Source organism: Rhipicephalus microplus, chromosome 3 (genome assembly GCF_043290135.1).
Source record: "Rhipicephalus microplus isolate Deutch F79 chromosome 3, USDA_Rmic, whole genome shotgun sequence".
Lineage (NCBI taxonomy): Eukaryota > Metazoa > Arthropoda > Arachnida > Ixodida > Ixodidae > Rhipicephalus > Rhipicephalus microplus.
This window is the reverse complement of record NC_134702.1, coordinates 187,045,113-187,071,751: the sequence shown is the minus strand read 5'-3', so window position 1 is coordinate 187,071,751 and position 26,639 is coordinate 187,045,113. Positions and strand designations below refer to the sequence as shown.

The window sequence follows — 26,639 nt, the reverse complement described above, 5'->3', positions numbered from 1 at the left end:
GAGCGAGAGGGGTGCAACGCTCTTTCCTGTAGCGGAAAGTTGGAATGAGCTGTCGAAGGTTCATCGACAAACATTCATTCAAGAGCAGCGTGAAGACTTCTCGAATAAAGCGCTAATGGAAAGCGTAAACTTGGGAAAAAATGAAGGCTTCTGTATTTGAGAACGCAGGGCTCCTGTATCAAAGCTACACAACTGTGCAAGGTCGCAAGTATGAGCAGCTCTTGGTGCCACAAAAGTATCGTAGCCAACTATTGAAACTGGCGCATGAAAATGCGTAGGCAGGGCATCTCGGCATAAAAAAGAGCAAGGTTATTGTTTTCCTTTAGTTTTATTGGTCGAAATGCTGGAAGCATATCGAAGACTTTGTACGCTCACGTGACACTTGTCAGAAAGCGGGGAAATCCATGGACAAGTGGAAGGTACCTATGAAGCTTCTGCCAATTATCACAGAACCTTATCGGCACCTAGTGATTGATATCGTCGGGCCATTGCCAGAGTCAAGGTAAGGTTGTCGGTACATCCTGACGGCCCTCTGTGTCACCACAAAACTTCCGGAAGCCATACCACTCAAAGGGGCCCTGCGACACTATTTGAGCATTTCTTTTCCATTGGTTCTTCTGGTGCTGCGGAATGCGCCGATATCGTTGCGCACATGGCAACTCCAAAACTGACGCGGTCATAATTTCAATTCACGGGATAAACTACCTTGATTTAACCCTACTGCGACACACATCGGCTATTTTTTCATGGAAGAGGCATCGTGTCGTGTGACGTGACGACAAGCACCACTCGCTTTTGATTGGCTTCACGCGAGAAATGGCGTGCAATATTCATACCGGGGTAGCTAGGCCATACGTGTTGATGCTAATAACAGCAAAAACCTTTTTTAATAGTTTCTCAGGAAGTAAGCATTTCTATTTCTAAGTGATGTATTTTTAGAACAATGAACACAACACTTAGACTGCGAACCAGGCTACGGTACGCCAGCATTTAGAAGTGGAAATGTATGCCACGTTTTTATTGAGCCGAAAATGCGACAGGGGGTGAGCGCTCGCGTTGCCGTTGAACCCGTCGGGTATGCAATCCGAGAAGTGACCCCGCACAAAGCGTATGTGTGTATCTTGCACAGTGTGACCGTGGGAGCATCTGCTACCCAACACACGTTGTTCGTGATAGGCATGCTAACGACACCGTGAAAAGAGTGGTAGCGAGGTATTGTGTGAAGGCTACAATGAGGCGACATTTCCGGAATGTCTTTTTGAGACGCGCGCTCTAATTGGAAGCGGTCTTTGACGTCAGCAGGCGAGTGAAATGCAAATAATAGCGTTTCTCGTCATCGCCTGCTCCAATTTTCAACTTTGAGGACTCATAACTTCACTTTTCGTGCACACATTTCCATCATTATGAATGCATTCATCTTAGTAATCATCGCTACACGCGTTACGGTGATAAATAAGACTGTCCTGAAAGTGTCGCAGGGCACCTTCAAGGAGCTCAATTCCCCTCATGTCGTGGATGCACTGCTATCTATATTTTCACGCGTCGGATTTCCTTCTGAATTCCAATGCGACAACGGTAGTGTCTTCACCAGCTGCTCTACTTTTACCTTTTTGAATAAATACGGGATAAAAGTAGTGCACAGCTCGATCGATCACCCGCTATATAATCTGGTAGAGCCTATGCATTCCGTTCTAAAACGGATACTGAAAGCTCTTTTCTACGAGCACAAATGTGACTGGGAAGGGTGTATTCCTGCCGCTATGTTCGCTTTGAGATCAGCTCCTCATGAGAGCACTGGTTTTAGCCCTGCAGAGCTCATGTATGGAAGGAGTTGCAGAACAGCATTGCGAATGCTACGCGAGTCTTGGGAGGGATTTGATAAATATCCTAATGTAGTTGCCTATGTTCTAGACCTCTTTCAGAGGCTTGAAACAAGGAAAAATCTTGTGGAAAGCCTCATGAAGGCCGCGCAAGTATTGTCGAAGGTGTACTACGACAAATCGGCCAAGAAACGCACCTTTGAAGTGGGTAGTCAGGTAGTGCTGCTGAGGCCGTACAAAAGGAAGAAGCTTGAGGTTCATTGGGAAGGGCCTGCCAAAGTAATATTGAAGCTTCCCGATACCAATTATGAAGTGAAAATAATAAGGCGGACGAACAAAACTTACCACAGTGCCGTGATGAAACCCTAAGTTCTATGTCAAGCGGTCGTAAATCTGCTTTTCCATGCTTCAGAGGAAGAGGGAGCAGAAATTTTGAATTGTAGTGAAATAATCGAAAGGGGATCCTATGCAATCCTGGAGCAGTTGAACATGGAGCAAAGCATAAGGGCAGTCCAGAAGGAGGACTTGAGAAGGAATGTTTAGGGGTTTAAAAACATGTTTTCGGAACGTCCCAGTTACCCGACGGTGATTGAACACGATAACTAGCTAACTTGTGAGGAGACAATCCGTAGCAAGCTGTATCGGAGTTCTCCTATGCAAAAACAGATAATTAAAGAGGAGATCGATAAAATGCTAGACTTGGGAGTCTTAGTACCGAGTGAGAGTGACTACACATCCCCTCTAATACTGGTTCAAGTGCTAGGAAAACTTCCGAGGCCATGCATCAATTATCGGCGTCTTAACGCCATATTTCGAGACCAAACTTACCCAATACCAAATCTAGAGGAGAGGGTACAAACTGTGTAACAGTCTAGTTTTATATTTACGTTAGACCTCGTGCGACGGTATTAACAGGTCCACCTTACGCAGTGCGCTAGCCACTATGCCGCATTCGTTTCTGCATTCGGGACGTATCGTCCAATTAAGCTGAGCTCTGTATTGAAAAATGCGCCCTTTTGTTTTTCAGTTAATGGACCGCGTGCCTAATGGCCGCTCTGAGTTCGCTCTGCTGTATCTTGACGATGTCGCCATCTTTTCAAATAACTGGGAGAACATGTCGAGCATTCACGCGTCGTACTGAACTGGTTGAAAGCAGCTGGTCTTACCGTGAAACCTAATAAATGTCACCTAGGGTTCAGCGAGGTGTATTGCATTGGACACGTTGTGGGGCGTTGCCGGCGTAGACCTTCAGAAATTAGAGTAGCCGCCGTTGTGAACTATCAACGACCAACCACAAAATCTGGGATAAGGGCATTCTCGGGCCTAGCTGGATACTATCAGCCTTACGTGCAAAACTACTCGAGCATTGCCAGCCCTCTAACTGACGCACTTCGAAAGTTCGAGCCGGTTAAAGCAGTATGGGACTCAGAAAAAGAGAAGGCGTTTTGGAAGCTTAAACAGGCCTTAAGCGAAAAGCCCATTCTCATGACACCCGAATTCTCTAAGAGATTTGTCATTCAATGCGATGCAAGTGATCGTGGCATGGGAGGTATATTGTGTCAGGAAGGCAGTGCTGGTAAGGAAAGGCCAGTAAGGAAAGTCAAAACTCAACTGCAGGGAAGAGGCATACAGTACCTCTGAGAAGCAATGAGCTTGCCTCGTGTGGGCCATTGAAACCTAGCCTGTTTTGTCTGCGGTTCGAGGTTTGTGGTAGAAACGAGCCACTGTCTTCTAACCTGGATAAATAACACGTTGCCTAAAAGTGGCCGGTACTGAGGTGGAGCATGATACTCAAACACCACAACTTTGACGTTCGCTACAAAAAAAAAAGCTGAATGCTATATCAGACGCATTGAACCGTGCGTTTTAGCATGTACCTCCTTCACATTTCGGTCTCTCGCTGGCGAGTCGGGACAAAATGTTTTCCTCATCACGGCCTTGGCTAAGCGCTCTTGTTCGTAGTTATCTCAAGGAGTGGACTTTATGTTGTATTCTATTTCATTACGTTCTTGTACGTGTAAAAATGAGTTCTAATTTTAAGAGTAGTGTGTCCCACATGTGCCTCTTGTTGTAGAGGGAACGAAACCGATAGGCACGTAGCTAGGTCTATGTTGAACTATACTTTATGTGGTGTTCTGTAGGGTAAGCGAGGGCATTTGCTCGTGTGGTGTGTTGTCTGTTGTCGAACCGTTCTTGACAAGTTGCAGAACCATCTACAAGTGCTGAGACTAAAAATCGTCCGAAGAGACTACCGAAGCTAGCAGACAAGTTGTGGCGACAAGCCAGTAGAGCTGGAATCTGTCCTCAAGAACGGCACGTGTTAACGGAACTGTGCCTGGAGCTACATCCTCCCCATGGCCCTGAAGGCAAACCTGGAGGGATCCGGCGAACGAGCGCGCCCGACATCCGGGCCACGTTAAAGCATCTCGCCTTTCCGATGCATTGTCTGGCGGTGGGGGTGCTGTTACGCCTGGGAGTCCACACCGAACGTCAATGCCTCTGCAAAGGCAATCTGTGTCAAGGCCAACAATCGAGCCCGCCTGACGCGATCAACTCAACGACGTCATCAAGCGGTGGCGCTGGTCTGTCCTACGCATCGCACAGCGAGCTCCCTCAGCCCACGAGCCCAATAAAGCAATCGACGCGTTCCAGTCTGGCGAGTCTTACACAATGCGTGGCAACCTCCCTTGTCCCTAGGTGCAACCTAGCGCAGTGGCTCTGGATTTGATGATAATGACGCAGCCCAACGGCGGGTCCCCATCGGAGGATTCTGACACCATGGCCAGCAGCGCTTCTGGTTGGACGTTGGTGATGCAAAGGTTCACCCGATGGCTCTAAAAAAGCCAAGTGGCACGTCGCCTGCAGCTAACCCATCCGTCAGATAGCAGCCGACGTATTCGTCAGAAAGAAGGCATTTCGGCTCTTCGAGTTCCTAAGCTGTTGGCCCCAGTGCCGAATTGGTAACGCCTCTATTTCTATGCCGTAAATACGCCTTGCCTTTACTCACCGTCGTCTTGTGCGCTCGTTTATCAGCCCTGGCAGAAGCAGTCACGAGCTGAGAAACACACGCTACCAAATGGCTGGTGACCTAGGAAGTGAGTTTTGGAGCAGTGGTGCCTTCGGGACCTTGTCGGCGTCGTCGCTTCGTAACAATACCAAATGGGTGTTATATGACGTCATTGAATGAGGAAATAAATGACTGGTGCAAACATGATAATCCTGACACACATGTCATCTAAGAACATGACAACATACCACGCTCACAGCGTGCTCGCGTCCTTTTCGCTAGCTCCACATATACTAAATTTGCACCTGACATGAATAGAAGACGAAAGTAAACGACACATCCAAACTTGATCATCATGACACGGAATTCATGTGTGGCATCATTTACTTCCACCTGGTAACCTTGTACTTTTTTCAAAGTGACATATCAACATTTTCCATTCGTGCTTCGCATATCAGCGATTCCCACTGTACGTGGGATCTGCCAATTTTTACTGCACCATGATTGCTTTCCTTCGCGGTTGCACTTCGAGACACGTTCATCTTGCGCTTTGCTTGTGCTTTTCTTTTTTGCTTGCGCCATTTTTCGCCGACGCTCTGCATAACAAACCTAACGCGCGCTTTGTTTTCTGTACTTTGTATGAGTGCTAAGCAGTGCTGTTGCGCCTATGACTGCAACAAATACAGTGGAAATGGTTACGCACTTGTTATGATACCCCAAGGTAAACACGATGGCCTGCGCAAGCAGCAGTGGCTGCACAACATCGGCCGAAAATCTTCGTCTCGACAAAGAACAGTGAACTTCGCGCCTTTCTTTTTGCTTGTATCAAAGCAACAACGAATGCTGCATTTGAAATATTGTTTCGACCTGCTCATCCACATGCGTGTTTTTAGGGGCGAAGCTTTTTGCGCCGTGGGTCGTATGTCCCGTGTCATCGTAGTAGCCGGTTGCATGGCATTGGATGTCAATAAAAATGGTGTCACAGCATATCTACGGAGTGAATGATGATGAGTGGAATGAAGCGACCGTCCGTCAGTTCGTTCATGCTTCCGTGTGTCCGTGTGTACATCCATGCATTCTTCTATGCGTCCATCCGTCCGTCCATCTGTGCGTTCGTCCGTCCGCACGTTTCGCCCGACTCGTCATCATTCACCTCGTTGGTATGCTGTGAATTTTTTCTCGACTATTCGTGCGTTGCTTCAAAGTGGAATGGTCATGAATTGGCTGAATTTCTTTGGTAGAAACAAGGAGAAAGTGGAATCGTTTAACATTTTTTTGCAAAAGTTATGTCAAAGAAGTTTGCCCTAAATGTACCTTGTTGCGTTCAGTCAGCCACTTCCTGGAATACCCGCCGTAAACATGATCGATCCTTGGCACTGATATTTGAACAAAGTAATGCTTACAAATACAGTTATTTTCCCAGAACAGATGGTGAATGCAATTCACTGGCTCAGGAGATTTTTTCGGCTTACAACTTTGCTATGTCGGTGGAACGATATGTACTTGGTAATTAGAGTGTTCAAATGTGTTATAAATTTTGTTGCTGTTTCGCAGACATGCCACTTCCGTTAGCGTATGAATACATGTTTTGTTTTTGCTGTTACGAATCACTTGACGTGTCTTATGCCCTTCCTGCCTGGAACGAAATGCTTGTCTGCAGTATGTCTAAATAGATCAATAAAATAATTAAAAATATTTAGTTCATACTTCTTCACCTCACATGCACCTTGATAACTGTCGAGAATGCGCAACTGTAGTTTGCTTTCTGTGCGAACAATTACGTAGGATGACACAGCTTCTCGATCACGCTTTTTGTGATTGTGAGGATTTGTTTACGAGAAAGTTTGTTGGAGAAAAAAAACAAATGAATGAATGAATAAATGAATGAATGAATGAATGAATAGAGATGACAGTGATTGGCGCACGTTTCTATAATGATATTTATTTTGTTATTTGTTTTTGGAGGGGGGCATTAACACAAAATTCTTGAAAGAGATGTTGTCCATCGAAAGAAAAAAAATACAGAGGTGCAAAAAAGAAAGCTTTAGCGTGGTGATAGCGAGCGAGCCATTTTATAGGCCGCAATCGTTTTGGTCACACCTGCATTAGCAGGTCTTCCATTCTCCAATAAAAATTTATAGTACCTTTTATACATGGGTACTTCAGACTTGAATCAGTCAGTCCTAATAGAACTTTTGGTCGCTATCAAGGCGCAGAATTTGATGACATTCCTGATGCAGAGTTTCTCCTCTCACAAGTAACCCTATTGCTAGTTTCTTTGACAAAAACGTTAAAACGTAGTTCTAAATATTCATTTTCTTATGTTTCTGTTATTGTGGTAGATGAGTCAATGTTGGCAACACTTAATCGGATTAAGATTCCTCAAAAGCCTTCTTCAGTTTGGAGACCACTGCACAAGGCTACTTTCACGCCGAGAAAATGAACACGTGGCTGAACGATCCTCCATGCACGAAGTCATTGCAATATGTGACGCTGTAATTACCCGTGTCTTATACTGGCGCAAAAGCACGAAAAAAAATCCGAACACAGACGGAAGAAGCCACAAGCAGAACTATATCAGATGCAAACGTACAGCTCGTTATCATCCTGCAGAAAAACATCCGTATTGTAGAACTCCCCATAAAAACTTTTATATTATTATAGCATGCCCCACTTAGACGACGTTTGGAAAAACCTCATTCTTTATTGAACAGTTGCCTCAGCGTTCTTACTTTTATTATCACCATTAAGTAATTTTCAGCACTACGATGGTGCGCAAGCTGCCGCAAATAAACCACCTCCACTGAATGCTGCGGCGCCCCAGCGAGAGTGTCGGCAAAAAATGGCGCCGCGCGTACTGTAAACGGGCGCGAAGAATCGAGGAGGAAACGCGCGTGGAGAAGAGTTTCGTTACTTTCCCGGGATCAAGGGGTTTTAGAGACTCATGGTTCAAGGGGCCAGCTAGAGAGAAACACAAAAAACTTTATGGCTCTCAGCCAATTACTCCAGCAGCTGCTGCTCTTTTTGCCCCTGCATGTGCAACGCAATGTGCTACGCAAGGCGTAGCAGCTGCGCATGCTCGGTGACTCTCTTGCTAAGGCACCTAGTGGCTAGGCAAAAGCTTAGCAGCTGCTTTGCCGGCGCTTGGTGATCCGTGCGTGTACTGCGGCACACGCGACAGGTTGAATTCAATCGTCCAGTACATATCGCAAGGACAGGCTGATAAAGTCTAAGCAAAGACAAATACGCCTGTTGAAATGCAGGAGCGAACGGAGGCCAGATTGGTAAGTCATACGAAAGCTAAAAAATCCCGGAAGCGGGCCAGTGTCGAAGATACCGAGGGTGTACGCCGTTTAAATGCTCATTGTGGGAGAAAGCCATACATACATTCACCCATAAATGCTAAGCTTACAGGAGGTAAACCTCAGTGAGTTTTCTAATTTGTACACAGTGCACGGTGTAAGTTCGTCGTTGTTTCTTACAGGTAAATTTGTTTGATAGCTTACACACTTGAATTTCTTGGATCTTAGTAAAGCATTAGTTGCGCACGACTCGGGCAGAAGGTAAAGTCAACCTAACTTGATTTGTCCACACATGCCATTTTATAAGCTTAAAAAGTAAGCAAAGTGTGTATAATCGTTAATGTGCAGATACTCGGAAACCTAATTGAAAGTTTACTCAGTTCCAAAATATTAACTTACAGATGGGTCGCTATAAAACTTCACAGAACATCAGCCCTAAGTTGCGCATAAACTTCGCCAGCACATCAGTAGACCGTTTGCATGTTCGAAAAAAGCGCGAAAAAACTCGAACCGTCCCATCTGAAGCAGTTTATTCTAAATTTGAGCGCACCAGCGAAAATTTCAACAGTAGATCAACAAAAGGTCCAAGTAGACCTTCTACTTCCCATTCTTAGAAAGTGCTAAGCATTCCTTATATACTTATTTTGATTTTCTAGTTTAGAAAGCCCTTTACCTGGCGTCCGATTCCACCTGCGTAACAATCTTAAGCACTCCGTCGATGTCACTCATTCATAATGACACAGGCATGCGCACGAGGAGGCAGGGGGGTACCTACCCTTCTCGTCATTAAGATGGAGGCGCAAAATCGGCCCTTTCTATAACATATTACAGGGGGCGCTGTGACTCATGGGGAAGACGGAAAGTGAGTCCCGTTGATTGGCATGAAAGGAAGGGGGCGCTGCGATCACCCATCACTCCCTCACCCTCCCCCCTCCTGGAAAGCCTGCGCACGCACACCTGTACATGCTGAGGTAGTTTGCCAGAGCCAACAAAGGCAAGTGACCACTGTCACTGACCACCATGTCACGCACAGCTTCCGAATACTCCCGCCACCTTCAGATACACAATCGTAATTCATGTAGACGTGTTATATTACAACATGAAAGGAGTGTCCGCTGCGTTTGTTGACATTTCACTCTTTATGTCATTGTAATACTGAGCGCAATACAATAATCCGACACCGTTCTTGTAGATATTTTCTTTGATGTGTGAAAGTACAGTGCAAAGTAGATTTTTAATGATGACGACTTCTTTAATTTACTTACTACTCTTGAACATGTCGTCAGCGCAGACTGGCAAGTTAGCATTTCATTACTGTAGCTGCCCACAAACGATGCACAGAAGCCTGAATACACAGAAGCCTACGTTGAGCTACGCCTCCTTTGTTGTTTTGAGAGGAGGGTGTTCGAATGGTGAAATGCCAACTAAAATTAAAGTTGAATGCAATAGTGCTGAATAGTGGCCAGAAATAGAGACTATAGAATGAAATACCCAGTGAAATATATCCTATACAATATGGTGCGAAACAAGAAAAAAAATCTGCTCATGTCTCCAAGCACACAGCGTATTGAGTGACTGCTACCAAAAAGTTATGAATTGTTATGCAGAAACACAAGCTGCTCTACATGAGCTGGCTTTAAGCTCTCTTGCCGTGATGTTATGATGTTTCGTGCAGTTCAACTGATGTGCTCCCATGAAATCTCAATAGGAGGCATGGAAAAACATTGCAATGCTGTTTTAAAGAAACGTGGATAAACTGCTGTTCGATGCTCTTTTGACTATTTCAAAAAGTCGTCCATTATTTGATCTCGAGGGTTCATTGACGTATTGTTCAACATATTGACGGTAAGGTCTCAGATCAGTGCGTTAGGTATTTTTGAAGCTAGCAGTTTGACACGCTTCCAGACTTTTTCCTGCCAGTCTTTTTTGAAGCCATCGTGCGCAGAAATGTATTTGGTGACGTGTGTTCAGACAACGTAGTGTGCATATCGGGCGTTTGCCAACGAGCAAGCTTAAGGATGACTTCCTTAATGGAAAAAATTCTCTCTTGCAAGCCTCCCTGGCATCGTCTACAAGATCCTATGCAACTACTTCAATTCGGTATAAATCAGTTAAAGTGCAAATTTTTGCACGCGTCTGAAGCAGCAGCGTAAAAAAGACTCCACCAAGGACCATGCAGAGCATGTCAAGAAGACGGGAACACGAGGTCAGATGGAAAAGCATGCGAACAATGGCCACGAAGAAGAGCTTGACAACCAGGCAAAATCTCGAATATACTAATAATTCAGACATCTGACGCCCCAAATCACGTGTGCCCCCGCAGTTTGTGTGATGCGCTCCACAATACCTAAAAGCCTGCCGCTCAGCCGACATTCAATTGTGAACCAGGTATTGTCACGGATCCAGAAATGTCACTTTGCTTTGTTTTGTTTTATAACATTGGAAATTCGACCACGTTTTACAACTCGTTTTAGGGGGTCACTTCAATTGTTTACGTTTTATTATCAAGAGCATTCGCTTAAAGCACAAGAGCTACAAAGACACTGCCTCACCACGGCGCTGTGCACTCACCGTGAACAATGCCTAGCGTAAGGTGTAGGCTCCACATGTTTGTAGCGAAGTAGGCCAGCATGACGCCTCCAGCTGAAATGATGCTGCCCAAGAGAATGACCGGCCTTGTCGTGAAACGGTGCGCAAGGGGACCAGCCAGCAGACCTGCGAGGAGCAACGCCTGGTGTTCACTATCAATCACCTGAACAGGAAAGCGTGCATGCACACGAAAACCCGCGTATGGCATCCATGAGCAGTTCATCGTGCTGATGTACTTAAAGCATATTATCCCAATAGAGTGTAAGAAAACAAAATCAATAAATTGATTAGATACTGTTGACAGACAACTCTCCTTAAACGGACTATCGATAGCAGCAATATTTTGCTTCAGAGGGACCCAGAACTGGCCAAAACGGGTGATTAGATTCAGGTGGAAAATAAAAGAGCAAGAATTATGGTGGCAGGTAGCAGCAAACTTTTCGCCATCTGAGTAGGATATATATTTTTGAATCGCGTTCAAAACTAACCAATACCAGAATTTCGCGCCCTTAGCACTAGATCATTGAAAAACAAATATGAATTCCTAATAACTTTGTTGTGTTTACTTGAAGCGCACCGGAATAAGGGCTTAAGTTTCTAATATGTTTGTTATTGTTGATTTTCGTTTGTTTCTATTCGGTTTACTAGTTAAAGTACCGCATAAAAAGTGGCGCTGCTTTCTTGGCCTCTGCTGAGAAACGGGTGCAGTTGCGCATGCGCGCAACCGCGTGGGGTTTCCAGAGTAGCTCGATTCCCGCCGGGTCTGGCGCGTCGGCAGAAGCACGCGAGCTTGTGAATGTGATTGCTGCGGCACGCGAAACGCCATGGACCTACTGCTCTGTGGGGAATAGCTTCATGCGTGCTGCTGGTGGTGGCGATGGTGGCGTTTTGTCGGGTTCATCGCTACTGCTGTCGTCCGTCGAAGCCTGTCACTCTCGTCCTACCTAATAGGGGTCCAACTTTTGCGCTTGCATGAGAACCAAAATTCATTCCTCTAACTCGCTCAAGTTGTCAAGCGATGTCATATTGAATCCATCCAACTACACTGCTATGCGTGAATTGTCGATTACGTGTAAACGTGTTGTTTTGTTTTCGAAGACATGGCTTAGCTAGACTCGGCTAAAGTCTAAAAAACGATCTATTCGCAACCAAAAGTCCTTGCATAAAGAGCCCCGGAAAAGTGCTGTAGTTTTGTAAAATAATTTAGCCTGCTATAAAGCAGTGGTCACGGGACTGCAGTCTTGAGAAACACACCATTACGTGTTTGTGCTTAGGTTTTCACTTTTCATCATTGCTGGCGTTACACTGGCGTATAAATCGCTATTGCGATCACATTCACTGTTTGCAGCATACCTACTTAAGACTGCGTGATTGCCACAAATAAAAATATATGAGTATAAATGTTTTGCGGAGTTTTTCGCGTTACCATTCCATGATTACAAGCTCTGACTGGTAAGCTTTTTGTTGCACTCATGAAAACCGGTACCAGAAATATTGGTTACGGGTCCCTTCAAGCTCTAGGTACTGTAAGAAAACTATACGTATCTTTCTATATACTATCAATAAATCATCGGTTGGATTACCAGTAAAGCATTGGCATCATTTCTTCAGGTAATACTATTGAGTGGGGGGTCAATAATTACGTTGTTTCGGTTGAGAATAATGCCAAAACATCCCCAAGAGCCGATCAGCAATACTTAGTTCGTTTACAGAAACTCTTTTGGGAAAATAATTAATTTATTCCGGCAGCGGAAATGCTGGATTATGGCCATCCAAAAAAATCTGTGGCCAAAACAGTCAGTAACACCTGAAAACGAACAAACTTAGTTGTTGATGTTCTTAGGTTGGAAAGTGAACAGTGAAACCCCAACCATTGCTGTTTGATATTTTTTTTTGAAATCAGAGAATGTAACTTGAATTTGAGGGCTGGCAGTTCTCTCATATATAACTATATAACGGCTTGTTTGTCGCTACAGATGAACAGTTCAACCTAATTGCAATTTGCCAGTGAAGCGTTCTGCTTAAAGAACGCGAGCCTGTCAGTGTTTCTGCTTTTCAGCGTGCTCCTATTGCTCCGCCATTTACGAGGCACTGGAGAAACTCAGTTGATGCTGAATTGAGCTTGCGTGGTTTATATTACCTTATCGATACTGTAATATGAAACTAAGGGTCGATAGTGCTATTGACAGTTTTTGTCACTCAACTATTGATAAAATGGATATTGTTATCATTAGTAATGCCTCACTAGTAAACACGCTGGACCCATTTTATTGCTACTGCCTTCTGTGCTCTGAACTTTGAACTTTGAACTTTATTTATTTTCAACATCCGGGATGCTGAGGGCCGTGGTCAAAAAGCCTCTAATGGTATTGGTACCCTCTAGGGTACCAATACGAAGTGAACACAGATGCATTGCGTGTGGTCGACTTTCTTTGTTATTTGTCGGGTCAGCGTTGAATACTAAGACGTCCACTCATCATTCCCTTACGGTACTGTATAGGAAGATGCACTTTAATTCGAGGAATTTGTATATGCAGTTGAGCACTGAATAATAAGACGTCTACACATCATTCCTTTAAGGTGTTGTATGGGAAGATGTACTCTATTGCGATGAATTTGTATATGCAGCTTTCATAAAATCTACACTTTGACAGTGCTCACAGACTTGAAAATTACAGTGCTCGCAGAATTGAAAATTTCATATACAAACAAGGAAAATACGAATGTAATTAGGTGTTCTCTTCATTTCTGCTTTTGCCCATAAGCTTGAGCTCACCATCAATTCATTTTTTATATACAATGATGAACCCAGTACATCTTTTATGACTGCAAACTTTTCCGATGCGATTTCTTCTCTGCAGCTTTGTTTGAGAGTAATTTTGTGCGCATATATGTAAGTGCTGTTTTTTACCTACCCATACAACGGTGACAAATTTCAAAGCTTGGCGTGAGAAAACAGGGCGATTCTTTTGTATTACTGTTATAACATTTTTCGTGCATTATTTAGGCGCATACTTGACAACCTGCAGCCACAGAAGTGATTATGCACTCACCCGACAGCACTCTCCCACCACCCAGTAGCATGATTGTCCACGAGGCCTCTTCTCTGTTGGCGCCGAACTCCTGCATAATGGCCACGAAAAGGACGCCGAAGGCCCGCAACGGAGCCAGAGCGAAGAAGGCTGACAAGGCACAGGCGCCCGCCGTGCACCAGCTGTGAACGCTGTCCGGCCCATGCTGCGTGACATGTGGAGAAGAAAGTACAGTTTACACGTGACACCATGTACTGCACTTAAGACGCTGCCTGCCACAGATTTCCATGTTTAAGGAATGTCGAGCACATGCTCACACAATAATGAGGCAAGCGTCACCGCGTGTACAGGCCTCACAATTCTCAAAATGTCACAGGTACCTAAAGTTCGCGGCATAGATATGTAGCCAGGAGGTGGATGGATCAGCACCTCAAGCTCTGCAGTTTGAGCCCAATAAATGTCTTTTCGCTCTCTTTCTCGGATAGGACCACAATAAACAGAAACACAAGTGAGCTGAAAGCATTCATTATAGAAATGGGTGCGAAAGCTGTGCTACAATATAATACGTAACACTGCTAAGATATAATAATATATGTATAACACTGATAAAACGTCAGATGAACGTGCACTCGTCTAACAATAGCATCGTTGTAAGCGGATTTCGTGACTGCTTCTTAATAATTCTACTGGAATGAAGCGAGTGATAACAAGCGAGTGCTCATTAAAATATAAATGTAATCGGTGTTATTTTGGACTAAAATCACAACACGGAGAAATATTCTTCACCATTGCGTTCTGCATGGACACCAACAAAAAGGACGTGACCACGTGCGTGCAGGCGAACGAACTCTTGCCAGAGTTCAAAGGCAGAAGCGCGGAATTCTGAAACTGGTAGATAAGACACCACCAGGCATGCTCGTCAAGTCTTACTTTTTATATGTATGTATAACGTGGAATCACTCCGCTGTTTATGCACGGATAACGTGTGGCTCTTTCCGTAAGAGTCAAGCACAGAGGCAAATGCTGTTCAGCGCTTCCTAGCGTGGTGGCATAACGTGAATTTTTTTGTGATCTTTTGCTTGAACTTGAAAGAACTCGCAAGCCACGGGTTTCTACAGCCACAAGAATTACACCATTCCGCAAAGAGCACATATTTCCCGGCTTTAAAACAACTTAGTTTGCTAAGTGTATTTTTCGTGAAGCCCTGATGTTAAAGACTGAAAAGTCAGACAAAACGGAATCGCGTCTGTTGGACCTTTATTCTGCTGACTTTTTCTGCCTCAGCATTCTGAGGCTCTAAACAGACATCAGGTGAGACGGAGTGTGTTGACACCACAGCAGTTTGTGCAAACGGTTTTTTCTTCGGACTATGAAGTTCAGCTACTGCAGCCGCTGGTGTATTATTGTAAAATGATCGCTCTTCAGTTCGAGTGGTTGTAGATATAGTCGACGTTTGCCCACTCCCGCCACGCTGCGCACAGATCAGTCGAAAAGCTTTCTTGTCATGCCGCCTGTTTGTATTATTACAAAAATGATTCAAGCCAGCACGAAAGAAAATGAAAAAAACTCAGCAGAACAAAAAAGTTTATAATATTTTCACAACGGAATGAGTACGAGGATACTCCGTTGAGTAGATCCTCAATACACTTTCACTCCTTGTGTGTTTTAAAGTGTAAACAAAAATTGCACCAATCTTCGCATGCGAGTTTTTTTTTTACCAGAAGAAAAGAGCCCGGCCAGGCCGTGATCTAAGTGGCCTCTCTGAACTCGTTGACGCAGTGCATTGCTTATTGCATCGGCATTTAGTATTCGCATCGTTACCCAAGCTGTCGTCTGAAGAGCACAAGATGTGCCTGCTTTAAAACCTGGAAATTGAATCTCGTTAGCCGCAAATGCATCGTTCATTTCCAGCAAGACATCGACAGAAAAACACTACGCTGCTGCATTGAATTAAACAAGCACCGTATCAAAATAGAGTGAGAGACAGAATCAGCGAACGGCAATAGCTATTGAAGAGTTACATGTACTTGCAAGGCAAAGTGGTGTAAGACATGAAGCTACCTGAACCATTTCGTGTTTCTGCAGATGTTGCACTGAACGCTTTGCGAGAGATCCACCGCAACGAGGGGCAGTGGAAGTGACGCTCAAGCTGCTGACGAAAGATAACAGCAACCCAGTAGAGACATCTATCCTAAATAGAATAGCGTCCATCCTCCCAAATTTCATATACACCAGTGCATGCGGCGCAGCCTCATGACCTGCTTTTGTTCACGCTTCGCCGCCTCCATACGCGCGCCCTTCTTGTTGACCGGTATGACTGGGAACAGCGTATTCTGCGTTGCCTTCCAGCTGCGGAGCACCGGGCTTTCTCGCTCATTCGCGTCACCGTTAGAATTCCTAGAAGTTAGCTCGTACCTGGCTCATATGAACGTACGCTGTGCCTGTACGCGCAGTAAAGCAGGATAAGTCACTGAAGCAAAATATTCACAGAGGGAAGGCAGAGCGGTCGTAAGTATTGTGTTCGGGGTTGCTCACGGGGGACGACAGGGAATATGAAACACAGAACGTGAGTGGGAAAAGAGCGTGATACTGAAGAAGCGCAGCGCATGCACGGGCACTCGGTAAAAATCTCGCTTTCGAGTGTGAACGACTTCACTCAATATATGGTGGCTCTGAAGCTATGGCATCACGTTACGAATCTACAAGCCCCAGTTTGGCGGCCCAACCGTGCCTCTCACCAATAAATAATGACAGAGAAAAAACGGGCAAAATATTTTGAAGCCTACTTTTGTCAAAGGAGTTATAAAACTTGATGATTGATTAGTGGGGTTTAACGTCCTAAAACCACCATATGATTATGAGAGACGCCGTAGTGGAGGGCTTTGGAAATTTTGACCACCTGGGGTTCTTTGACGTGCACCCAAATCTGAGCACACGGGCCTACAACATTTCCGCCTCCATCGGAAATGCAGCTGCCGCAAACGAGATTCGATCCTGCGACCTGCGGGTCAGCAACCGAGTACGTTAGCCGCTAGACCACCGCGGCGGGGCTAATGTCCGTATGTTTCAATGCTGAAACCGAGAGAAAAAAAAGAAAGCACCAGGCCTGCGTGGAACATGTAGCGCAGTCCCAGAGCACACATTCAACTTTTTTGGAAAACACAAAAACGAGGTTAGTTGGACATAAATATTGTTCATCGTTGCGGCGCCATGTTTTTCGTTTATCCTATCATTATACCCCCTGCATGGAGCTGGACAAACGAATCACTAATTCAGCTATGCGAACACGTTTTCTTCGAAATGATCAAAAATGCTGTGGCATTTAACAGAAGGGCCGCTGCACTCGATAACCGAATCATTTATAACATTGAGCTTTCTTGTCATTAATTTTTGGCTGCCGCCGCCGGTGTTCGTAAGCGATATCTGAAAAGTAAGAAAAAAACCAGTAAATAGAAAACATTAAACACACAAGGGATTCGAACCCAAGTCCTCTGCGTGCCAGCCCGGCATTCTACACTCAACCACGCCGGTGCTCAGAACATGTTTCAAAACTGGCCTTAGGCAGGTTTAATGTGGTGAAAGGACTCCCGATATTATGAGTAATAAAGCGTTTTAAAACATCAGAGGTAAAAACAGGCATCACACCAGGCGAATCGCGTAAAGAGTGGGTCGTCTAACGATCCAAACCATTACAAAAGGTTGTTCGTGTTGACCTATTAACTGTGGCGCTTACCCACTTTAGGAATAATTTTTCATCGTCATCACCTAGGCATGAAAATATTTCACAATCTTACTATCAAGGGTGTAGTGAATACCACGCTTCTTCGAAGATTGATGAAGATAAGCATGGTGAATGCCAGGCTATTACACAACAATAATAAATATTTATGGGGTAGTGGGTACCCAGCAAGCGTGCTTGTAGCAGTTACTCAAAAGTGTTAATAAAAGTGTCTAAAAGGCCGCTCTTCTTGCTTTCGCTGTGACAATGGTTGTTGTTGGTTGTTCCTGAGAGTCCTGGCGCTGAGGAGGTGAAATTCTTTTACTTTATCTTCGAGGTGAAATTGTTTTACCAGGTGGGATCTTTCGATAGGGATGTTTAACCGAGAGTAGATTGATAAACCATAGATTACATCAAATAAATAGACGTAGTAAAACGAAAACTCTACAAGCTAATATGGTAGGAAATAAAGTTAATTTATGCCTCAGCCTAACATTCCATTCGTTTTAGTTCTTTTAGGAAATTCCACAGGGTTTCGCAAACGTTCTTGCGGCTAAATCCCCTTTCAGTTGCTCCAAAGGAAAAACCACTGGAAGGGATCCTACGGAGAGTATTTAAGGGTGCAACTCCCAGTCGTTTTTCTTGGTTTGTAATTATCCTCCATGTTAAAAGAAATAATGCAGAGATTCCCTCTCATTGCAGTGGAGGCATAAGGGAGGCTGCGCCCGACGAGACTTGTGAAATAAAAATTCAGGGGGGAGGGGGGCTCAGCTTCATAGTCTCGTAATTGATATCTCCTCCCTTCTAGAGGATATCATACATTTTTCCAGCGGCACTTAAGATGAGAAAACTCAGGTGTTGCCAAGCTAGCGAGACTTTCCAAAAATACCGTTGTGACAATTTTTCAAAGCCTGCCTTGGCGATAACTGCAAGCGCCGGCAATATAGAAATTATGGGACAATTATGTGAGGCTGCTGCAAGTGCATGTGCATATTCATTGAGGGTTAGACCTTTATGCACTAGTATCCACACCAAGCGAATGGCTCGTAAATGTCTTGAGACAAGGGCGTAAAATACTTGTAAAGCATTGGATATATTAGGCGCCTTTATTGAAGTACACACAGGCATGCTGTATGCAAGAATATGCATCTGTTTTGAATGGAGGCCAAATTTGTAATGCTAAGAAAATTGCAAGTAATTCTGCTGGATAAACAGGTGTAAAACAATGTTACAGTGCTGCGCGTTGCGCACAGGCCTCGCGTTATTTTTAAGCTTCGATAGACGTTATCGATGTTTGATTATTTACCATTTTCAGCAATTAGCAATAAAAATGAAGACGCTTGCCATGCAGCGCAGTAGTCACGAGATGATGGCAGATGTGTCTATCTATGCCTCTTGCTGTTTTTTTTCGGTAAATTTCTCTGGTATACTTCTGCAGAAAGACCTTGCTATTTGTTTTTCCAAGAAGCAGGCCGATTTCTTCTATTTCCTAGCAAAACCACTCCTTACATGAGCTGCGCAACACGTGATGCAGACTCTAGAGATCACACGATAAAGAAACAAAAGAAGAAGACCTGTTAGGCCATGTGCTGTGGTTGGCATCTTCTTTCCTTCTTTGGACTGGTCCTTTTCAGTTTGACTCCCAGATTATGCCCCTGTATTCATTGCAGAAGTATTGGCTATTGTTCTTGCACTACGCAAATGGCCCTCAAGCGAATCATTAGCAGTTATTATTACAGACTCGTTATCAGTATGTAATGCACTTTCTGCGGCAGCAAATGCAAAGCTGATGAATACGTTTCAGCATTTAGTACCGAAAAACGTAAAAAAAACTGCATTTGCTATGGGTACCGGGCCACCGCGGATTATATTTGGACGAAATGGCGGGCTCTTTAGCAGCAATATCCCTGAGTGGGCCCACCATCCCAGTTTTGCCAGATACGGCTTACGTGAAAGCGCTAAGGTTCCGAAATGCTTGTCTGCAATGGGGAATAGGTAATTTGGATAAATTTAAAGATTTCGAGCATTTGAGGTATTGCTGTAATAAACAGTGGTGTGTATCTCCCTAGTTACATGTCACTTATACCAGATTGCGCTGTGAAGCTCCACAACTAAATTATTACCTTAACAAAGCTCGACTCAAGGCATCACCGCTCTGCGTTTTTTGCAACGACATTGAAACAATTGAACATTTCTTTTTATTCTGTCATCGTTACTTTTATCAGAGAAAAAGATATTTAGTAGCCCCATTACAAAAGCTAGGAATACAAGTAAATGTACCAGTACATTTATTACTTGGCGGTACTACATTTGGTTACTGCCACAGGGATATATGCTCCACTGTGTTTGATTACGTCAACGCCACTAAAAGATTACCGTGCTAGTGAACCCTAATCTTTCCAGATCTTTTTTTATGATTCGTAGCGATATGTCTGTCAAAAACACGAGATGATTTGACTGCTTGCTCAGTAAACATTTTCTTTATTGGTAGTATTATCTCTAAACTAATTTTTCATATTAGTTTTAAGTTCATTTAAGTTTCATTTAAGTATCCTGCCGTCCGGTTCTAGGCCCATCCTTCTTTGTGGGTGAGCGCCATCTATCTGAGGTCATCAGCATCAGCATCAGTGCTGTGACCCGTAGCAGTAAATTCTGAAGTGTTGGAGCCAGTACCGCTAACTAAATAGCACGGTACGATGTACCAAACGCAGCGTACTGCACCTAACTGCTGCGAACCCTTTCTTGAACCATTATAGAAATTTTTTTACTGTACCAAGGCACAGCGTCAAGGAAACGAGAAGTGTTTATGCTGATCTAAGTGTCCCTCGTACCGCAGGGGTGACTACATGCTTTAGAGAGCCCGCCTCGAATGTGGGAGGTACCGGGTTCGATTCCTAGTGCCAATTAGGAACCCACAGGTTCTGCCCAATCAGTAGAGGAGTACAGTGACCTAGCCCTCGGTTGTTTCAGGGTAGTCATCTCGCGAGTTAGCTGCATATAAAGCTCTGCGAAGACCCTTGGGTGTACCTTAACTCACCACAGCCTTTGTGAAATAGTTGAGCATCCGCTGCTCCTGTGGGAGGCAGGGAATTGCTGCCGCAAGGTACCTAACTAGTTAAATAGGTACGTGCGCACTACTGACCTGGTGCTTGGCAGAACGAAGTTCGTAGTCGCTTGAGAGGCACCTACACAGTCGGAAATGGGCGTCATGAGACCGACCGACCAGAAATTAAGACAATCTTACTTTTTTGTTTTTGCTCCTAGCCACAGATTGGATAAATCGGAATGTTCATCGGTTAGCGTAATTCTGATTCAAGAGTTCTTCTAAAACGAAGATTTTTACAAACAAAGGAAGACACACTGCTCAGCAGAGGTAGTGTGCAAAACCTCGACAAAAGTGGTTATTCGTACGTGAATTCATGATAGGGTTGGCGAATATAGTACATACGTTTACGTTTCCCTCAGCTAGAAGTATCACATTCTTCACAATTATTGTAAGATGGTCTGGACTATCTATTTTAAGTGACCACCGATGTGTCAATTAAAAAGGTATGTGACTGGTGGACCTTAATGTTGCGCTTATTGATTTCAGCTTTGCAACAATTTTCATAGCTTTCCACGAAAGCTTATCAACAGGTTCTGTCGATTTAAAGTGTCGTGTTTTATGTTAGCGAAGTTGTATGAGCAAAGAGCGCGAAATATTTACTCCACTGTTTCTATATAGTTTAATACCTTTAAGCAGTGAGATCCGACACCTAAATTCACTCTGGTGACGGAAGTGTAATAAAGGCATAAATGCAGCCGAGTTTATGACGAACATATCTCAATTTCCTTGAATGCTCACAAATTTAGTGACACAACATTTCAACCAAATACGTGGGCCAGGCAAATCTGTGTTGCATTGATCTCGATGATGCGAAGTTGCATCGCAGCAACCAAGTTTCTCCAGTGCTCTCGACCGTGGCATCCCATGCTGCGTGACAAAAGCATGGCAACATGATGTCTCAGGACGACCTCCAGTGCACAAAAATATTAGGACAATGCAAGCTTGACTCGACTTTCAATGACAGAACCTACTCCCATAGCGTAGAAGCTGTAGCGAATTCCTTGCACAACAAGTCGTATCAGTTTTTCTGCGGGGATCACCTGCAGGTCGTTCGAGGTCGCTAGTCCTTGAAAACACGCGCTTACGTAAGTAAAACGCTTGTATTGACCTCCAGCAAAGTCTTTGCTGTATTCTAGAAAAACAAACACACACGCCGGCACACACTGTGTCAGCTTTCTTTTTCGGATTGACCAAGCACGCACTGCACTCCACGCAGCGGACTTGTACAGACGTTGCATAATGAATTACGGACCGGCAAACACAGCTGTCCGTTGGCTATCAGCGTTAGCGTCGCACATGCCACATGAGCTAGTCGTTGTTATTCAGGATTCAAGAGACAGCATCGTGGCGTGTCTTTCCGCCTCTCACCGTGGTAGATTTTTCTTCCCGAAATGTGGCTGTGAGTCCATTTGTGTGGTACATTGACGCCACGCTTCACTTGAACGTGAAAGCGCCAGTGGTGCTTGGTATTCAATTTGAACACAACTCTATGGAGATATAAATTGCTAAAAAGCATATTTCTTTGTGGATGTGAAGGAAGGCGAGACAGCCATCTTGCTGCACTTGCACGCATAAACTGCAATAAAGTTTTACTCAGATGTAAAGCGTGGCGTCATTTTAGCATTTTATTCAGCCACGCTGCGAAGTGATACGCCAGCGAGCAGTTTTTGTCGCTGCTGGGTCTCATTAAGTTATGTGGCGCCGATCTCCTGGTCTTAATTGCAGATTGTAAAAATTTCATGCGCCAGCAACCTGTCTAAATACTTGTGGCAAATACTGAGGTTTTCGGCACTGTCATAATTTCATCACTGGGCACAAGATCAGCTCACGGTACTTTCAGTTTATTAAGGCTAAAATCTCAAGCGTGACACTCAGTGAAAAACGGCAGGTGGATTAAGTTGTGAAGAAATGCACGCGCTCTTTTCTCAGGGAGAGGTGTGTAGAGAAAGTACGATTCAGTTTCGTTGTGGCATAACGATGACGTCACAGAGTGCCGAAATCGGCAACTTAGGCCACAGCGTTATCATAACATCACACGACATCAGATAACCATGGCGCATTCGTAGACAGGGAATTATGATATCACCTGATGATACCATCGCTTGGGCAAAGGCTGAACAATCCGCGAGGCAGTGCGACACCACTCGGCGCACTGAGGTCGTAATGAGAAGTGTGAGGGGAAGAGGGAAGGGGAGCACAACGGTACCATAATGATTGTCACTCAGACTACGGGTCGTTATATCTTGCAGACTCGTTATTTATTAAAAGCCTGCAGCAAACAAAGTTCACAGCGGGCTCTAACCTTCAGGGGTTACAGAATGTGCAACATGCTACAGAACTTCATGAACGTTCCCCACAATTTTTGCGGAGAAGTAGTTTTGTCTTGGTAGACTGTGCATCACAAGTGAACAGCATTGTGTGTTCTATTGGTGCACGTGAGCATTTACAATTACCTGGCAAAAGAATCGTGTCACGTTACTGCTACCAATAGCGAAAGAACCCAACCCCAGTTATATGGCTTCTATAAAACAACATCCTTCCTCAGTAATGTAGATTCCCCTACTGAAGCTTTGCTAAGAAATAAAATTTACGTTGTTCCAAGTTCTGATTACTCCACATCATTAGGTAACAGGTTCCGAATGACTACCGTGACGTTATATGAGTATTTTTGCAGAGAATCTGTTAGGTTTTTGATTATGCCGCATGGCAGGGCGTGGAGCCTATTGTCATCATAAGCAGGCACGTGATCCGTTCGCCCTCTTCTCGGTGATCTACTGCTTTGCTCGAATACACACTCAAAACTAAGACAGCAAGAAAGAGAAAATATAGCCGCGCATAGTAAAGTATACTAAAGGGTAAAAAAGAAAAGAGAGGATGAGCGGGGAAAAAAGGAGGGGCTGATAGGGTAAAGCTTAGCATAATCTTGTATGGTGCAATAATGCAAGCGATGTGAGAGAGTAGGGAGGTGCAGGAAAAGTGGTGGGCGGTACCACCAGCTCTACTGCTACCTGTCGGTACTCCACTAATGCATGCCTGCGCCCATCTTATTTTTTTTTTGCTAAATCCTTCTCGATGTTTTTTTTCTTTGTTTGTTGTGAGATATGACCTTTTGATTCGAAGTTTCCAACCTGATTCTCGGTTATAGGATTAAGTGCCACGCCTATCCACTTTATTGATTTTTTTACGCTTGTACACGTACAATAATTTCTCTCTTGTTTTACTCTAAATTTATGCATATTTTTTATACCTCCACCTTCTATTCCATACTCACTGAACAGCCTTTTGCGCTCTGCAGCGTTCCTATTATAATCATCAGCCTGTTGTGTGTGCACTGCAGAACAAAAGGCTCTGCAACATTCAAAGACTTCGGAGGATGGCGGGTGTACCTTCCTCCCTGTTACACCAGTGCGGTTATCATTGAAAGATTCTTGGATGCATTCTACATTCGTAATATGAGCGGAAGGTAAGGTGCGAGTATTATTTCAGCCCTTGTGCGCAATTTCGTGCCTGAATCAGTGTTATGTACAATCGCAATTCATTTCATTTCACATTGCGCTCGAAGCAACATTACCGCGTAATGCCACATGTCGCAGCGCACGCATGCATTACTAGAAATTGCGGCGCAAAGAGAGGCCAGCTAGCTACGTGTGACCAAACGTGATTTCTAACACATACGAAGTATAAGGAAGAAAATGAGAAAGAAAAAAAAGAGACAGCATAACAGGAAGGACACCACGGTTTAACTCTAAGGAACGAAAGAGAAATAAAAAATTGGCCCGAATCTACATGTTACACTGTAAATGTCGTCGAAAAACGATAGTCTTGCGTCTGGAGAGAGTGAGCTAAACGTTTATTTGATGTTCTGCGCAAGAAAATCGGTGAATGGAATTCTGGAGGCGCTGCGTCAAAGTGCCTCGAGCGTGCGCGGAGGCGAACGAGCCCATCTAGGCACGTTAGACACAGGTGCCATCTGGCAGTTATCTTCGAAAACGAACGAGTGCAGCCCGCGGAGAAAAATGCGCGCCAGTCTCGGAGGTGATAAGGTGTAGAACGCAAAGCGACGGGCAGGTGCGACCACCGTGACCTCGTAGCGAAGCGTTGGAAACACTTTTTTGAGCATCGCGTTGCACCGTCCGCGCAGCGCGATTAAACGCTATATTCCTTAGAGTTACTTGTGTGTGCCTCTTCTAGTATAAAGGCAGACATAGAAGACATCGAAGCGTTGTTGTGGTCCCTCAGATATGCGCAATAATTGCTTTTTAATTGACAATTGCACAACTATGAACGCTGAACCTTGGGCAATATTGGTGGGCGCTGCGGATAGGGTTGGTCGTTTGATGCCGTTTGAAGTACCGTTAGGGGATACAAACAGACAAATGTACAGACAGACAGACAGACAGACAGACAGACAGACAGACCAAAATTTTTCCGTCGCAAGTCCCCAAGAAAGACTATCGTCTTTGACAAAAGAGACAGCATAACAGTAAGTATACACCACGGTTTAACTATTTTGCTATCAGAAAAAATTTTTAATCATGAAACAGGAGTCCGCTAATTATACTAGTGGCGCGTGCTCGTTGATAACGATAGTAATAATATTTTATTCGCATTTTGAAATTGTATCGCACACTTGCGATACTTCCACATACGCTTGTCATTGAGGCGTATTACGCATAAACAGCTGCTCTTTGATTGTTTCAGAAAATAAGGCAGTCCTAGCACATATATCATAACTCCTTTCGGATGCTGTAGGCCTTCATAATTAATAAAAGACTTCCTCCTCCCACGTGAGGTTCCTAAACAAAGGCACTAGTTTACTCACTTTTATTTTCATTAGCGCGATGTAAGAAGACGCTCACGAATAAATGAGGCTACTCCATATTTCTTAGATATGTCTAGCGTAGAGCACGTAAAAAAAAGAAGCAGACAAATGAGTGCGCGGGCTTCAAGAATAAAGCATCTAAAGTTTTTCTTTGAGCCTGTGTGCCCATTTGTCTTTTTATTTTTCTATGGTCTCTCTTTCATCCTCAAAAACACTTTAAGTGCGTTAAGCTGTGATAGACTAGGTTAAATTAGTGCGTGACAGTAAAAAATACTCTAAAAAAGAACGATAATTTTTCTACTCTCTTTTGTGAGCTCTAACTTGCCACTTGTTCACCGCCCTTCACTCTTTTTATGTTTTGCGTCGCAATAAAAAAGATATCATCTTAAGTGTCCAACTTTGAAGTGGTTTCTCTGAAAAGTGTGTAAAGTTTTTGTGTGCAAAAAAGGAAGTTTTTTTATATGCGTTTGTTCTCTTTCTATGGGTGAGATGAATTCCCACAACAATGGTCAGTAGAAAAAAGGCGATGACAAAATTTTACTGCCGCTGAAAGCCGAAAACTGAAATCACGTATGGTTATTATTGCAGGCTTCATCAAGTTTTGTCTATTACTTTAACAAATATCTTAGTGGTCATTCAGTTTATTACTATAAAAAAATTTTAGTGGTCATTCAAGGCACGCGCACACTTTATTGTTGCTGTTCTTATGAGCGGCCCCGTACGTCGTTGTCGCGTTTCTCTGTCGTTTGCAGGCAGACATGCAGACAAGCGAACACACCGCTGGCAGCGCCAGTGGGCCTCTATTCAAACAGGTGAGGAAAAAGCAAAATTTAGTTTGTCTGGAACAAAAAGCTGCCTCAAGTGCATAAAGTGTAGTTACACGTTATGCATGTCTCTCACTAGTACATTTACCACATCGATGTTGGTTGGCACTGGCGGTCCTTTTTTGTCGAGTTTCAACATCAAGTTAAATGTATCATTGCTCTTTTATGGACAAAGGCAAGCTCGTTGCCGCTCATACATGTGTTAAAATATCTTCCCATTTGCGCCAAAATTGGAAAAAGATTTTCCGAGTGGTAGGCAGTCCTTTTAATGACGCGCGTGAACCCTCCTTGAAGATTGTCACGCTGGCACAGGTGAGTCGTGGTACTGTAGAGCGAGTTATCGGCGCCAAGTAAATCGCGAAGCTTTACCGTCGCACCACGAAGGCGGTAAGCGAGAAGAAATGATGCGCGAAGAAGCA

At 44.2% G+C, this 26,639-nt stretch overlaps 1 protein-coding gene across 1 annotated transcript in view; it reads right to left on the bottom strand.

Annotated features, from left to right (window-relative positions):
• Positions 1–26,639, bottom strand: part of LOC142803072 (monocarboxylate transporter 12-like) — a 99,314-nt gene that overhangs the window by 31,509 nt on the left and 41,166 nt on the right. Inside the window, exons 2-3 of the mRNA XM_075888182.1 lie at positions 13,772–13,955; positions 10,701–10,844 (exon numbers count right to left, since the gene is read on the bottom strand). Coding sequence (XP_075744297.1) covers positions 10,701–10,844; positions 13,772–13,955 — 328 coding nt within the window. The remainder of the gene's footprint in view (positions 1–10,700; positions 10,845–13,771; positions 13,956–26,639) is intronic.